At 46.9% G+C, this 13,794-nt stretch overlaps 1 protein-coding gene across 2 annotated transcripts in view; it reads left to right on the forward strand.

Moving 5' to 3' along the window:
• smarca2 (SWI/SNF related BAF chromatin remodeling complex subunit ATPase 2) overlaps positions 1-9,539 on the forward strand; it is a 70,246-nt gene extending 60,707 nt beyond the window's left edge. For both annotated transcript variants that reach the window (XM_015960280.3, XM_054730384.2), the window contains 5 exons: positions 2,284-2,389; positions 2,733-2,834; positions 5,015-5,141; positions 7,108-7,235; positions 9,272-9,539. In XM_015960280.3, coding sequence (XP_015815766.3) covers positions 2,284-2,389; positions 2,733-2,834; positions 5,015-5,141; positions 7,108-7,235; positions 9,272-9,307 — 499 coding nt within the window. In that variant the 3' untranslated portion in view covers positions 9,308-9,539. The remainder of the gene's footprint in view (positions 1-2,283; positions 2,390-2,732; positions 2,835-5,014; positions 5,142-7,107; positions 7,236-9,271) is intronic.
• The last annotated feature ends 4,255 nt before the right edge of the window (positions 9,540-13,794 follow it).

A 13,794-nucleotide genomic window follows, 5' to 3' on the forward strand; every position in this document is an offset into this window, starting at 1 on the left:
TGTGAGGCATCATCGTTTTAATCTGCTCCAGCAGCTAAATAAACTGTTAAAGATGGCGTTAGCTTGGTATGTTAGCTTCCATTGCCACCATTGTTATCAGCTAATGGTGCGTTCGCTTTCTCCTCGGAAATTCTAACTTCCCAGTAGGAAAAATCTAATGAAAAAGGACGGCAAAAGGAATGAAGATACACAGTAAATTTAGTTCACAGTAAAGATGTTTGCTTCAGTTTAATTATCAGCTTATAAAACTACAAGGACGATGTTAAAATACAAACAGTTGTATGTTATTTATCATGATGTTTATCAAATATGGTTATATATTGAGAGAAATCTATATTTAATTATAAAAGAGAATTAAATTATTAAACACTCAAAAGTATCTCAAATTGGTACCGTTAAGTACCGGTATCGATTCCTAGGTACCGGGAATTAGTACCGGATCGATTCAAATGTCAAAGGTACCCATCCCGGGTCCGGTCACTCTTTGGGTCGATTAGCCGATGGGCGGGACGATGGAAGCGACGCTGATGAAAACGTTTCTGTCTTTTTGATTGAATCCGTTCCACTTTTCCACATCCAGCCATTATCCGGGTTTTGTTTAGTTTCCATTCTGGTGCCAGAGGCTCTGGTTTCTGAAGGCAGCTTTGTTCCTCTTGTTAGCCCGACTTGTTCTTCACTTGAATGTTTGTCATGTTCACCCGGTGTCCATCTCACCTGGCTGAAGCAGTCATGTGACCACCCATTCTGCAACATGGCTGCTGCTCTGATCTCATCGACAGGGTCTCACCGTCACTCCCACTTCATTTATTTGTGAATAAATACACGCCAGAGACGTCTAAACCGGTTGTTTCTACTAGAATAATGAGTTTCAGCGTCTGACGGTTTTTACGAATAAATGCAGAGAAACCGCCTTCAGAACCACGTCGGGTTAAAGCGTCCGTCCTGCTGCTGCAGCTCAATCCTCAGGAATAACGCACCAATTAGTTTATCAGAGAATATTTTCCAGTTTGTGTTTGTTTACATCAAACGTTTGAGCTCGACTGTTTACTGAAGTGTGCCACTGATGGCTACAGTCAGGCTGAAATCGCTTCGTCAGGTTTTCACTCTTGCTGCTTTTGGAACAAAACCATGCTTCTTACCTGAATAATCAAGCTGCTTTGTTTACAAGACTTGTGTTCATAAACAACACACACACTTACTTCTCTAAGTTAACTCGTGCTGCCTTGCTTGTGAGCTCGGGGGAAATGAGCTCAGGAGAAACTGCAGGTGAAGACGGAGCTGTCGGTCATGGAGCAAAGCTGTAAATATTCCTCAGCCACTATTTTCCTAGAAGATCTTTGTGGAACGTCAGAAAATCCTCTGGAGGTGAGGAGGAAACTAAACAAACTAAAACGTTCATTACTTTAAACATCCATGTACTTATGCATGTGCACACACACACACACACACACAATTTGACTGATGGTTTGTGCAGCCAAAGCCGTTACCCATAATGCATCACATCAGACGCCACTCAGCAAGTTTGCAGATGACAGAAAAGTGACTTCAGGAGAATTTGTCGATATGAAGCGAGTTTCTCCGCTGTTGCTCGGGGTTTCATTCGATTTCTCACTCGGCGGTTCCACCCAGATAGCAAAAGGACCCCCACTGATTCTGCACGAACCGCTCAAACAGATGCTGCTGATTATACGGACGGCTTCAGGGGAAGTTGGGTCTTTTTTCTCACTCAAACTTTTAAAAAGTCCTGAATTATTTTTACTACAACCCATAAAGGGCAGGCATTCAGGTGCTGGATAAAGGGAATTCTTGGGATAAAGATAAAAGGTGGTGGTTGGCTCAGAAACCTCAGGGTTATGTAAACGTGTTCTAAAGGAGGGAACTGTGGCGGGAGGTGACTGGGGGTAATCGGGTCTGAGGAGGTGAAGACGGAGCTGAGCTGAAGGCAAAGGTCTTAATCTACAGGTCCGTCTAAACTGTCACCCACGGCAACGAGAGCCTAGATCCCAGCAGCTGAAATGACACTTCCAGCCTTTTGCCTCGGTTCCACTGAGCGGTGCAGCTGACCTTTGTGGTTTTTGTTGACTTTGTCAGGTTTTGCACTAAAATGACACACCTGTACGCTTTTAGGCCCAAATCCAGCCGCCTGTCAGAGTCCTAGTGGCAGTGCAAAGACGTGGCTGGTTTACCTCCATAAGACTACAGTAGCTCAGGAGGGACAAACTAAAGTCTGCTTTCGTTGGTCGTGGTAATAGGTCATCTAACTCGGTCTGGTTGTGTTTGCAGCTCAGGAAGACAACTAAGCGAAGTGTTTGTGCAGCTTCCATCCAGGAAGGAACTCCCGGAATATTACGAGCTGATCAGAAAGCCCGTGGACTTCAAGAAGATAAAGGTTTGTTTTCTTCTCAGTGGCCTAGTGGTAGAGTGTCTGCCTTGGGACTAGGAGGTTGTGGGTTCAAGTCCTGGCCTGGTCATACCAAAGACTTCAAAAATGCCTCCGTGCTTGACACTCGGGTTTAAAATGTTGGATCGGGGATTTAAACCACGAGTGAGCCTCCTGCTGCAGCTCACCGATCTACCAGGGGATGGTTCAGACGCGGAGATGTCATTTCACTAGTGTGTGATGACGACTGTGGGATTTTAGCTTAACTTGGCTGTGATCCTTCTAAGATAAACCTGTGAGGGGTCAGTTGATCTGGGCCTCAAGCCCCTTTATTCATGTTTTCTGTCAACAGGAACGAGCAAGGAACCATAAATACAGGAGTCTGGGAGACCTGGAGAAGGACGTGATGCTCCTCTGCCAGAACGCTCAGACCTTTAACTTGGAGGGATCCCAGGTAAAAAAAACCAAACCCTGTTCTAGAGGGTTCTCTAATCTTAACGTAGTCCCTAAGAAGCCACGCCATCTTCTTGTTTTACTCTAATATCAAGTAAAGCAGCTAGAGGCGACAGGGTAGCTTTACAGGAACCTCCCGACATGCGCGCGTCTCCACCTGACTGGGCCGTTTTCAGGAATCTTCTGAGTACCTGCTCTGGAGGAGGTGCTCTGAACAGTCCGGTGGAGTAGCTGAGCGGAACCGCCGGTTAACTCACGCTGATTGGGTGTAACTCGGTAGGAAATGACATCAGCAGACGTCCAAAACAACCGGCAGCAGTAAAATTAGAAACGCAGCTGGTGAAGCAGAGTGGAAGCAAAAAAAAGCAACAATCGCATTTCAAATCTAAGGGGCTCGACAGACGGGAGGCGACAAACGACCGCGATCAGCGAATTCCTTCGTCGCTTTTATTACCTGACACACCACCATCAGCAGCAAAGCTACGCGTCTACGCGTTCTGTTCCATGGCGACATCGAAACTTCTGTTGTTTTGCTTGGCTGTGTCAGGTTGGAGGGAATTAAGGTTATTTAAGCGGTTCAGAGTTAATAAAGCGGTAGATATGATGTTTCACAAGGTGCTGCTAGAGTTGTGTGAAATCTTACTTCTGATTTTACTATAAAACATAATAATAACCAACTTCTCCTCCATGTTTGCCCGGAGGTGTGCGGAGCATCCTGTCCACTCATTGGTCAGTGAATGAAACCTCCGTTGATTGGTCCTCGTCCGAGCAACGGCGATGAAAAGTTAAAAAATGTTTCAACTTTCTGGGATCGCGTCGCTGGGTCGCTTGTGCACGACACGTGCGCGAGCGCAAAATTTCACACGCACGTTTTTCGCGTTTCGCTTAGCAGGAGGGAGACCCGCGATTATCGCTTTGTCGCGCACGTCTCATTGAAAATGAATGGAGGAGAGGCGATGTCGCCTCCCGCGTGTCGAGCTCATAACTCCCGACACTGGAAAACGGGGCGGGGGCTAGCATGAGGTGTTCTAATCCCAAGCTAGCGGACATGCTCTGACCCTCCCCCTCCTTCGGTGTGTGTTGAGTCAGATATGATGAATATGGTCATTGGCCCACATATCCACCAGGTGACAAGTCTTGTTGATCATCCACCTGAGCCCTCGCTTCGTTCTCCGCTAGCTAGGAGCTACTCAGTAGCTGCTTATGTCTGTGTCCTCCTGCATCCCAGAATGCAACACAACCGCTGCAGGAGGGAGTTTGGCTCAAACATCCAGCACAGACATGGTGGTTGCGTCAGGTCACGTTGGCACTCCAAACCAAACAAGGCTTCCTCCTGCAGCGAGTCTCAGTCAGGTGTTTCCTGTGTTCACGCCAGCGCGGAGGAACAGATTCAGTTGGACCCAACAAACCGAACACGGCAGGTGTGGAAAGGTGGAGTGAATATCCGTTAAACCGCCTCTGGTCACTTCGATCCGTCTCTGCAGCGTCGTCACCACGCTTGTTTCCATCAATAAGACGTAGAATGGAGGATGGGAGCGCCGGAACACTGCAGCACATCCTGGTGGTTCTCTGATTGGTGTCGGGACTCGGTGCGGGCCCATCCCTGTGGGAAGACGACGTCACGCCTCCTATCGGAGCCGTGATGAGTCACGGGAGGTGTGGCTTGTTTTAGGACAGTATGTCTACATCGTCATCAGCAGTGCGGAAGGCGCTGGAACGTCTCGTAAGAACGGCGGACATGCGTCAGCTTCATGAGGGAGCCTGATAAGTCACTCTTTAGTTTCGGTTTTATTTTCTGTTCTTTCACCCGACAGCAGTTAGTCAACTGCAGCCGCCGCTCCTCCTGCTGGGATCTGAACGTGTTTGGTTGATAACTCAGATTTTCTTTTGTTTAAAAGGACCTAAAACCTGAACGGGTTCTTTTCCTGTTCATTTATTTAGCGTTCTGCTTTTGAACTTCTCTGTTGCTTCAGATGAGTCCAGCTGATAACAGAACGTGTTTTTGTCACAACGAAGCAAACGCGGCTGTTTGAGTTTGCAGGTCTTCATCTTAAAACCAAGAAAAGTCCAGAACTAAACATTAGCTTGTTTAATTGACACGGTTTTGTCTGTTTACCTGTTGGGCAGCAGCAGGAGCTACAGGTGAGGTCTGATTATAACGCTCTGCCCCCCCCCCCCCAGATATACGAAGACTCCATTGTTCTTCAGTCTGTGTTCAAGAGCGCCAGACAGAAGATCGCCAAGGACGAAGAGAGCGACGATGACAGCGATGAAGATGATGATGACGACTATGACTCAGAGGCAGAGGGTAAGACACGGGTGCACACACACACACGCACGTCTGTATTTCTGTCATAGTGAGGACCCTCCATTGACTTCCATTCATTTTTGTAATTTCACCATGCCTAACCCATACCCCAACCCTAGCCATAACCAACGCTGATCTGTTCCTAACCTTAACTAGGGTTGGGCATGGAGCATCGATTGGAACCGGTTCCAACTGTTCATTTTTCCCAGAATCGCTCAACGTTTTTTATTTCGATTCCTAGTTTCCATTCCTAGAATGCCGACGGAAGAGGAATCTGCGGCCGATCTCCGTGAAAAATAAACGTGATCTGCAAATTGTGATCAAGGCTTCTCAGAGCTGATCACACAGCTGTCTTTGTGCTGAAGAGAAAGGTACAGAACCAAAGTATTTAATTAATTAGCTGCGTGTTCTCCTGTCCTCCGGGCCACACACACACACACACACACACACACGCACGCACGCACGCACACACACACACACACACACACACACACGGGACTGTCTCAGCTGTTATTTTCGCCTCGTGCACGAGCCTACTATTGAAGCTGCTGTTACGCTTTTGGCCTGAGGGGGCAATCTCGAGCATAAAATTCAAAACTCCTTAAAGTCGTGATTCTCTGTGGTGGACCACACCAGCTTCTGCCACTATAAATAATTACAATAATAATAATAAATCACACACAAAGTTGTGAAAATTTTAATTACCTTTCTGAACTGTTTCTATTGAGTTTTAATGTTTAAAATCTGTTAGATTGTTACTGACAGCAGCTACGTTTAACTTCCTGTTGTGACTGAATGCTGCTGCAGCATGGAGGTGTAGTTCTCAGTCATCCTGGACGTGATCATCCTGAGAGTTGTAGCTGAAAGCAGCTGGACGTTTCTGGATATGTTGGAGACATTTAGCCTCTCATCCCAGAGGCTGCTTCCAGACTTTGGTTGTGGTCAGAAACAAACACACTGGTGGTGCTGCAAGTCGCCTTCTTTTTTTCTCCCAAACATGTTTTTGTCTAAATGAAGGTGATGTTGTTGTTCATAGAATTAAAATTCATGTTGAAGTTAAGATTATTTCATCAAGTAGGACCTGTGGTTTGCTGGCTCATGTAAAACATGTCATGTCTTGAAAGAATCGGAATCGGGAATCGATAGGAACCGGAATCGAAACGAGGAATTGGAATTGGAATCGTTCAAAATCAAACGATGCCCAACCTTAACTAAAACTTAATTCACACCAGACCTCTAACTGGTATAGTATGCTTCTAAAAAAACGGTGAGGGCCAAAAAATGTCTTCACTTTGTAGGGAAAATGGTCCTCAGTATGTAGTATGTACAAGAACACACACACACACACACACCACAACGCTACACTACAGACCCACTTGTCCACTAGGAACTCGACTCCCATGAGTCCTCAGCTGGAACATAAAACCAGTAACGTCTTATTTCAGTGAACGTTTGTAGTTCTGCTCTGGTCCGGTTTGACACCCCCCCCCCCCCCACCCACACACACACACACACACACACACACACTGTCCTAAAGGGTGTGTGACCCCGCAAGGAACGGTGGCCATTGAGCAGGGTTGATGGTGTATCCCTTGAGGTCCACGTGGCAGGGGTGAGGAGTGAGCACCACCTCACACCAATTTTTCCCTGAAAAGACTTTTAACTTGATGGTTTTGGGCTTTTTTCCTGGTTCTTCTCCGGTGACTCGTAAACATCCCGACAGGTTGTTCTCTTCGCTCGGATGAGAACTCAGAATTACATTTGATTGTCTTTTATTTTAACAGACGCTCAGAAGATACATCAAATAAAAAAATCATTTCATTTACAAATGACTCCCAGAAGAGAAGTTTCTGCTCCACCAGAGTTTTCACTTCCATCGTTTGTACCTCACCCAAACCCTGAAACGCCCGTTCGGACGGGAAGTCAGACGGGTTTCCTGTTTTAACTCATTTTTGTCTTTTTTCAGCCAAGGCTGTGCGGGTGAAGATCAAGCTGAGCAGAGACGGCCGCAGCCACGAGAAAGGCAAGAAGAGGCAGAGCCGGGGGAAGGCCAAGCCGGTGGTCAGCGACGACGACAGCGACGAGGAAGATAACGTACGTCCATCACTCACGCGTCTCGAGCAGCTGATGGAGCTCACCGTGACGCGGATAAACCTGTTGGGTTAGACCTTCAGAGTTCTGCGTCGTTAGACGGTCACCAGCTTCACCAGACGGCACCTCCTCCTCATCATTCTGCTGACTCAGCTCGCAGCGGGGCCTCACTCACGACTAGTCGTCTGTCAAACCACAGGAAGTGGCCGTTTATCTCCGTGCTGCAGGAATGTGCTCATCCTATCTTCTAAATCTGGTCTCATTCACGTTAGCTTCCCGCTGAAACCGTCTCTGGTTCACAAAACCACGTCCGTCAGTGGGGGAGTTGTGGTGTCACACCAGCGATCACGCTCCCAAAAGAGCAAAGACCCGAGTTAAGAGTCCTTTTAGCTGAAATGTACCAAAACTTTTAATTCCATGTGATTCCTTTGGAAACGCAGCTGTGACTCTGACCTTAACCCTCGCTGTGACTCTGACCTTAACCCTCGCTGTGACTCTGGGCAGACTTTAGCATCGCTTCGGACTCCTCCGAAGTGTCCCCGCTCTTATTAAAACAGAACAGTTAGTCTTCTATTAATGTGACAAATGCTTACCGTACCAACTGTATTTATTAAGCACATTTGAAAACGGCATGGATGTGTGGGATTGTGACGAGGGACGGGTTTGTCTTTGTGAGTCAGAAGATTGAACCCTTCTTCGTCTGGGAGGAGGTCCTTTCCAAACGTGCGGCTGCAGAAACCACCATGTTGGATTCCCGTCAGCATCAGATCATCACATCCTGGTTTTCAGCCTAAACCAGGAATAACGGAGCCGGACCGTTTTAGGAAGACATTTTTCAGGCAGATTCACGACTTTCTTCAAATGCGTGTATAATAATCCCAGATGAGCATGACAGGAAGTGACATCATTCCATCAAAACATTAGTGTCTTTTACTCTGATGATGTCACGTCAGGCTGAAGATGTAGTTGTAAACAGATGTTGATGATTTTGTTGCAGTTGAGGCTCAAACAGCCTTCGTGTGTTCATTTCAGTTTGTGGTTAGTTTGGCGCCGACTCGGACGATTTCCTGTTTAAACCTCCAGCAACGCGAGCGCCGCGCCCTCAGACCCCAGCGAGGAGGCGGAGACACATCGCTAACGTTCCCGTCGGTCGCGTTCCGGTCTGAGAAACATTATGGTCTGTCGTCACGCGGTTTTGCTTTTGTCACGACGACGGCGCCGATACCGAACCACCGGGTGTGTTCTCCGCGGCCGATGTGTTTGAGCCTTCGTCCAATCAGAGCAAGAAGATCTGAGGACTTCAGCGGCCCCCTCCTCCTCCTCCTTCCCCTCCTCCTCCTCCTCCTCCCCCATCCCCTCCAGCCCTTTAGATATGTTGGATTCTGACAACTCTCCTCCCTCTTCTCCTCCCCCTCCCCCTCCTCTCCCCCCTTCTCCTCCATCCCCTCCCCACCATCCTCTCCTCCTCCCCCCTTCTCCTCCCTTTGCTCCCCCCAATCCTCCTCTGCCCCCCTTTTCCTCCTCCATCCCCTCCCCACTATCCTCCCCTCCTCCCCCCTTCTCCTCCCCCTCCTCCTCCTCCTCCTCCCCCCTCTCTTCCTCCTCCTTCCCCTCCTCATCCTCCTCCTCCTCCCCCATCCCCTCCAGCCCTTAGATATGTTGGATTCTGACAACTCTCCTCCCTCTTCTCCTCCCCCTCCCCCTCCTCTCCCCCCTTCTCCTCCATCCCCTCCCCCCAATCCTCCTCTGCCCCCCTTTTCCTCCTCCATCCCCTCCCCACTATCCTCCCCTCCTCCCCCCCCCTCCCCTCCCCCCCCATCTCCTTCTACTCCTCTTCCCAGTCCTTTAGATATGTTGGATTTTGACGACTCTCCTCCCTCTGCTCCCCCCTTCTCCTCCTCTATCCCCTCCCCACCATCCTCCCCTCTCCTCCTCCTCCTCCCCACCCCCAATCCTTTAGATATGTTGGTTTCTGACTCTCCTCCATCTGCGTTTCTTCTTAAATCTCACTCCTACGTCTTTCATCTGTTTCTCTGCAGGATCAGTCAGACAAGAGCAAAAGTGACGACGACTGAGGACGCGAGGACAGGAAGTTGTTTGTAGAGCAGAAGGACAAAATCTTCCATTCCTGGAGTTCTGAGTCGTCATTTGTAATTTTTGTGTTTGTATTTCTTCTGTGTGTGTGTGTGTTGTCGTCACTCGCTTCGAGATGTTTTGCTAATCAATCAGTATCAAACAGCAATAGCAATCGCTTCCTGTTTGTAACCGTTTTCTAGTCTTTCTACACAGAAATGATCTTTATAGGAACCAAACCCGCCGGCTCGGTCTGAAAAGGTCCGTTAAAAATGAGTTTAGATCGGGTTTAACATCAAACACAAAACCTCCATGTTTATTTTTAGATGTTTTTTTTCTTTAACTTTGTGCTTTGTCAAATATTTGAGAATTAAAAATAATAAATATAAAAAATGTTATTGGAGCAGTAACTAATTACCACGTTTTATAAACATATATAGAACTACATTTAAAATAGGTGCGTGACCTGGTGGGTATTAAAGGATGATGAAATCAGTATTATTATTATTATTATTATTATTATTATTATTATTATTAGTTTATAAAGATGAATGTTCGTGGACTCGAGGTCGTTCTTATTTCTAACGAATCTGACGGGCATCTTCTGATTGAGTTAATCAAAACTTGGCTTTAAGAGAATTTACCTATTAATCAGATTAGATGTTTTAGGATTAAAATCTCTGGTTTTGCCTTTTCTAGATTGGTTTCCATAATCTGAGGTTTTAAATGTTTTGAAGATTTTAGATTTTGCCCATTTGAGTAAGTATTTATGTCACAAACTTAAATAACTTTCCGCCAGAGGAGTTCAGTGACTAGTTAGGGTTAAGGTTTGTGAAGACTAAAATAAACCAGCTTCATTTAACATCTGTGCATCATTAATGCTGATGAAATAAAAAGCTCCGTTTGGTCTGAATCCTCGACTGTAAACTTCCGTTTGTCGCTCATAAAGTCTCGAGCGATCCTGGAGGGAGACGAAGACAATCATTCATAACCAACCGGGTTCAAACCATCCGTGTCACGGTTCTGTCAGATTAGACTTTAGAATAATCCACCAAGGTTCCCATAAATAACTCTAGCTCCTCCCAGATAATCCGACTTCAGGAGCATTAACCTGTCCGCGTTTCGTCGCCAGGTTGATGTGAAAGCGCATGTTAGCTTTAGCATGTCAGACGCTAACAGCCAACAGCTAAATTAGCACCGACGGCTAACGAAAGACCAGCGGTGGTGACTAAATTCAGACTTGACAGAAAGTCGGCAACCAAACAATCAACGGAACAGCTGAATAAATGTGAGATTACCAGAAATACTTTTATTTGATGCACTCGTAGATTATAAAGATGACGTGTTATTTAGCCAAGTCCACGAGTTTCATGTGCTTTTAAACCTTTCTGTTGCTTTCTCGTCACAATTGTCCTCATTTACTGATGAAATGGTTTCATTAGTTTAGTAAGAACGGTTTCTGACACGAAGCCGGCGTCTAGCAGCAAACGTAGCTCGGGACAACACGCTGCTGTCTGCCGGTTTTCTTGTCCACAACAACAAATACTACAGATAATATTTTAATAGACTTGTAAGCAGACGCAGATGAAAGCATCGGTATATTTGTATTCATCTAGAGATGTTTGTTAGTTTGAAGGCTTCGTGCCGTGTTAGCAGCATGACTTCTGTTTGTGTAACGTGCTTTGCCGACTCCACGCGCCCAATTTCCTTCTCCTGCCTTCTTTGCACAGCGTCTTTGCGGTTGTACCTCATAGCCCAGAGCAAATAAATATCACTGATTTCAAGCACAAATGCTGGTTTTTGTTTTTCTCAATAATCTGTGCAGTCCCTGTCTCCAGTTTGAAGTTCAGAATGTCCACATGCACAGGAACACCGGGCAGAAGAGTCGGAGCTCCTTTCTTTGGACTTCCTCTGAATATTTTGCTGGTAGGACCTGAGGGATGCATCGTCCTCCAGCGGATCTACCCAGTCCTGTAGCAGCGTAACTAAAGGGCTGAGCCAGGACAACCTAGTCCCATAGCAGCATAACTAAAGGGATGAGCCAGGACAGCCCAGTCCCATAGCAGCATAACTAAAGGGATGAGCCAGGACAGCCCAGTCCCATAGCAGCATAACTAAAGGGATGAGCCAGGACAGCCCAGTCCCATAGCAGCATAACTAAAGGGATGAGCCAGGACAACAGACTTGAGAACACATTTTTGAAAAGCTGCAGTCTCTGATCAGTTTTCTGTTCATCTCTTACGTTTGGGAAGATCCTGAATGTTTGGTGAAAGGAAGCCTCTGACGGCTTCAGACAGGGTTTGGGTCAGATCCTTTTAACAGAACACGGACTGGACCTTTGACCCGAGTCCCTCTGCTGGGCTCTTCCTGTCCTTCCTGGTGCCGGACCGTGGCGTCCAGCTCCATCACCAGAGGGTGGATGTAGGACCATCACACTCCACGGAACATCAAAAAGTTTCACAAAGCCAATTCCCCTGAAGAATGAGCGACCATCGCCCCTTTTTATCTCCCTCTTTGAAGTTTGGCTTGTTGCAATAGGCTGAGCCCAGGAAGAGATGGGCAAAGTGGATGTTAATCCTCGTCTAAGCAGCAGAGATGTCGGGTGCCAGAGCCATTCCTGCTATTCCTCTGTAGCTTTTGTCCGAGGCTCCGCCATCATCACACGCTCCAAACCCAACTGAAATCGGAGTTTTCCCTCCGATCTGAAAGGGCCAGGTGTTCTGTGTTATTGGAGGGTCCGGTTTATGTGGTGAAACGGACCCTATCGATGCTTGCACGACTTAAAAGGAAGAGCGGGAAGAGGCTTTGTCTCCCTTCGAATTCCGAGGTTCACTATCAGTTTAACGCATGATCGAGGAAAAGGCCCACTTTCCTTTGCGGCGCTGAGACCTTTTAATCTGTCCTCAGATGGGACGAGATTTCATATCCAAACAGGACCGAAACCCTGAAACCATCACACCTGCTTCGTGGAAGGTCACACGAGGACCGCTATCCACTTCAAACCTGCTGACGCCATTAGAAAATCATGTCGTCTAAAACGGTCCTGCTCGGAATAAATTAGGATTTTCTTTGCTGAAAGCTCAGGGGTCGGACGTTTGTGGATAAAATAGAGAAAACAAAACACAGCAGTTTGGCTCTTTTGGACTTCTCTCCAGTTCTTCTGAGCATTAAAGACACAATGATCTGAATTTACAATAAAACAAGTCTTGGATTAGACGTAGTCTGTAATCTGGGCTGTGATTAGGTCACCAGTGCAGGATCCACTTTTCAATCTGAATAGAAAAAGCAAAGAAAAACGTCTTCATGGATCAGAAAAGGTCTGGCTGTCTTTGTTTGGACCTTCTAGGGTTATTGGAATAGAGGCTCCTAGTACCAGGTGGTACCAGCCGGTCCATATTCTGGTGCAGAACTGCGCTCTGCCGCTGATGTCTGTGGTCTTCCTGGATCCGGTCTCAAGTCCGAGAGAAGAAGGTGTCTGGTACTGGATGTGGTTCATTAACTGTTAACATCCCAGGTAAGAGACAGCTCCTCCAAATCCATGGATCTCATCTGGAAAATGGTGGAATGTTCCATCCAGGTTGGGATGAAGGAGGTCTGGTGTCTCCTGAGTGATGGGAGGACCAGCGGATCAGGATTTTGAAGGAGAATGTTGATCTGAGCTTCATTTACTGGCCCGTCTAAACCAGGGAAGTCCAGACCTTTCAGTACCAGGGCCAAATATGTCATATTCATTTTTTACACATTTGTTCTGAAATTGGTCTAAAATATGCAAATTAGCAAAAAATCTGAGCATAAAAATGTCTAAAAAAGTGTCGGTCGTTCAGGAGTCTAAATGAGAGAGAGGTTTCATTTTTCTAGCAATTCAACTGGAGGCCGGATTAAATCAGCCCAAGGCCCGCCAACGGCCCCGGCCCCGTGCGTGGACGTGGACGTGCCTGATCTAAACTCTGCTTTAGTCAAGATTAGTAGGCCAACAGAAGGAGATCCTGGATCTGAGCAGAACCTGTCTGGGATTATCAGCGAATGAGTCTGCTGCAGTGGTTCTGATCAGAGGCTTCCTGGTCCAGGATTACAAATCCTCTGTTCTGGAAACACCTGGAGATCCTCTCTGAGCAGAGTGAGGCTGACTTTTCCTCCATCAGCTGACTCGAAGTACCCAGGTGGAAGATCTGAACGTCTGGTGAGTTCGCCATCGCTCAGAAGCAACCCGCTCCGACCTCACCAGAACCCAGATCCGTTCTGTGGTGTTGGAGTTCCGTGACTCATAAAGTTTCTGCTTCAATCTTCCAGAGGAAGTGACATCATGATTAGGTCTAGGTGTTCGTTGTCCCTAAAGCATTGAAGATGTTCAGATTAGCAGAGTTTGGATCTATGGATTAAAGTCATATAAATGAGGCATTTTATTGATATGAAGAGCTGAACTGCACTTCCTTTAATCCTTCACAATAAGAGTCTCAAATGTACAGTACATGTAAACCTCTGGAGCTTA

This window comes from Nothobranchius furzeri, chromosome 10, assembly GCF_043380555.1.
Source record: "Nothobranchius furzeri strain GRZ-AD chromosome 10, NfurGRZ-RIMD1, whole genome shotgun sequence".
In the NCBI taxonomy this organism is placed as follows: domain Eukaryota; kingdom Metazoa; phylum Chordata; class Actinopteri; order Cyprinodontiformes; family Nothobranchiidae; genus Nothobranchius; species Nothobranchius furzeri.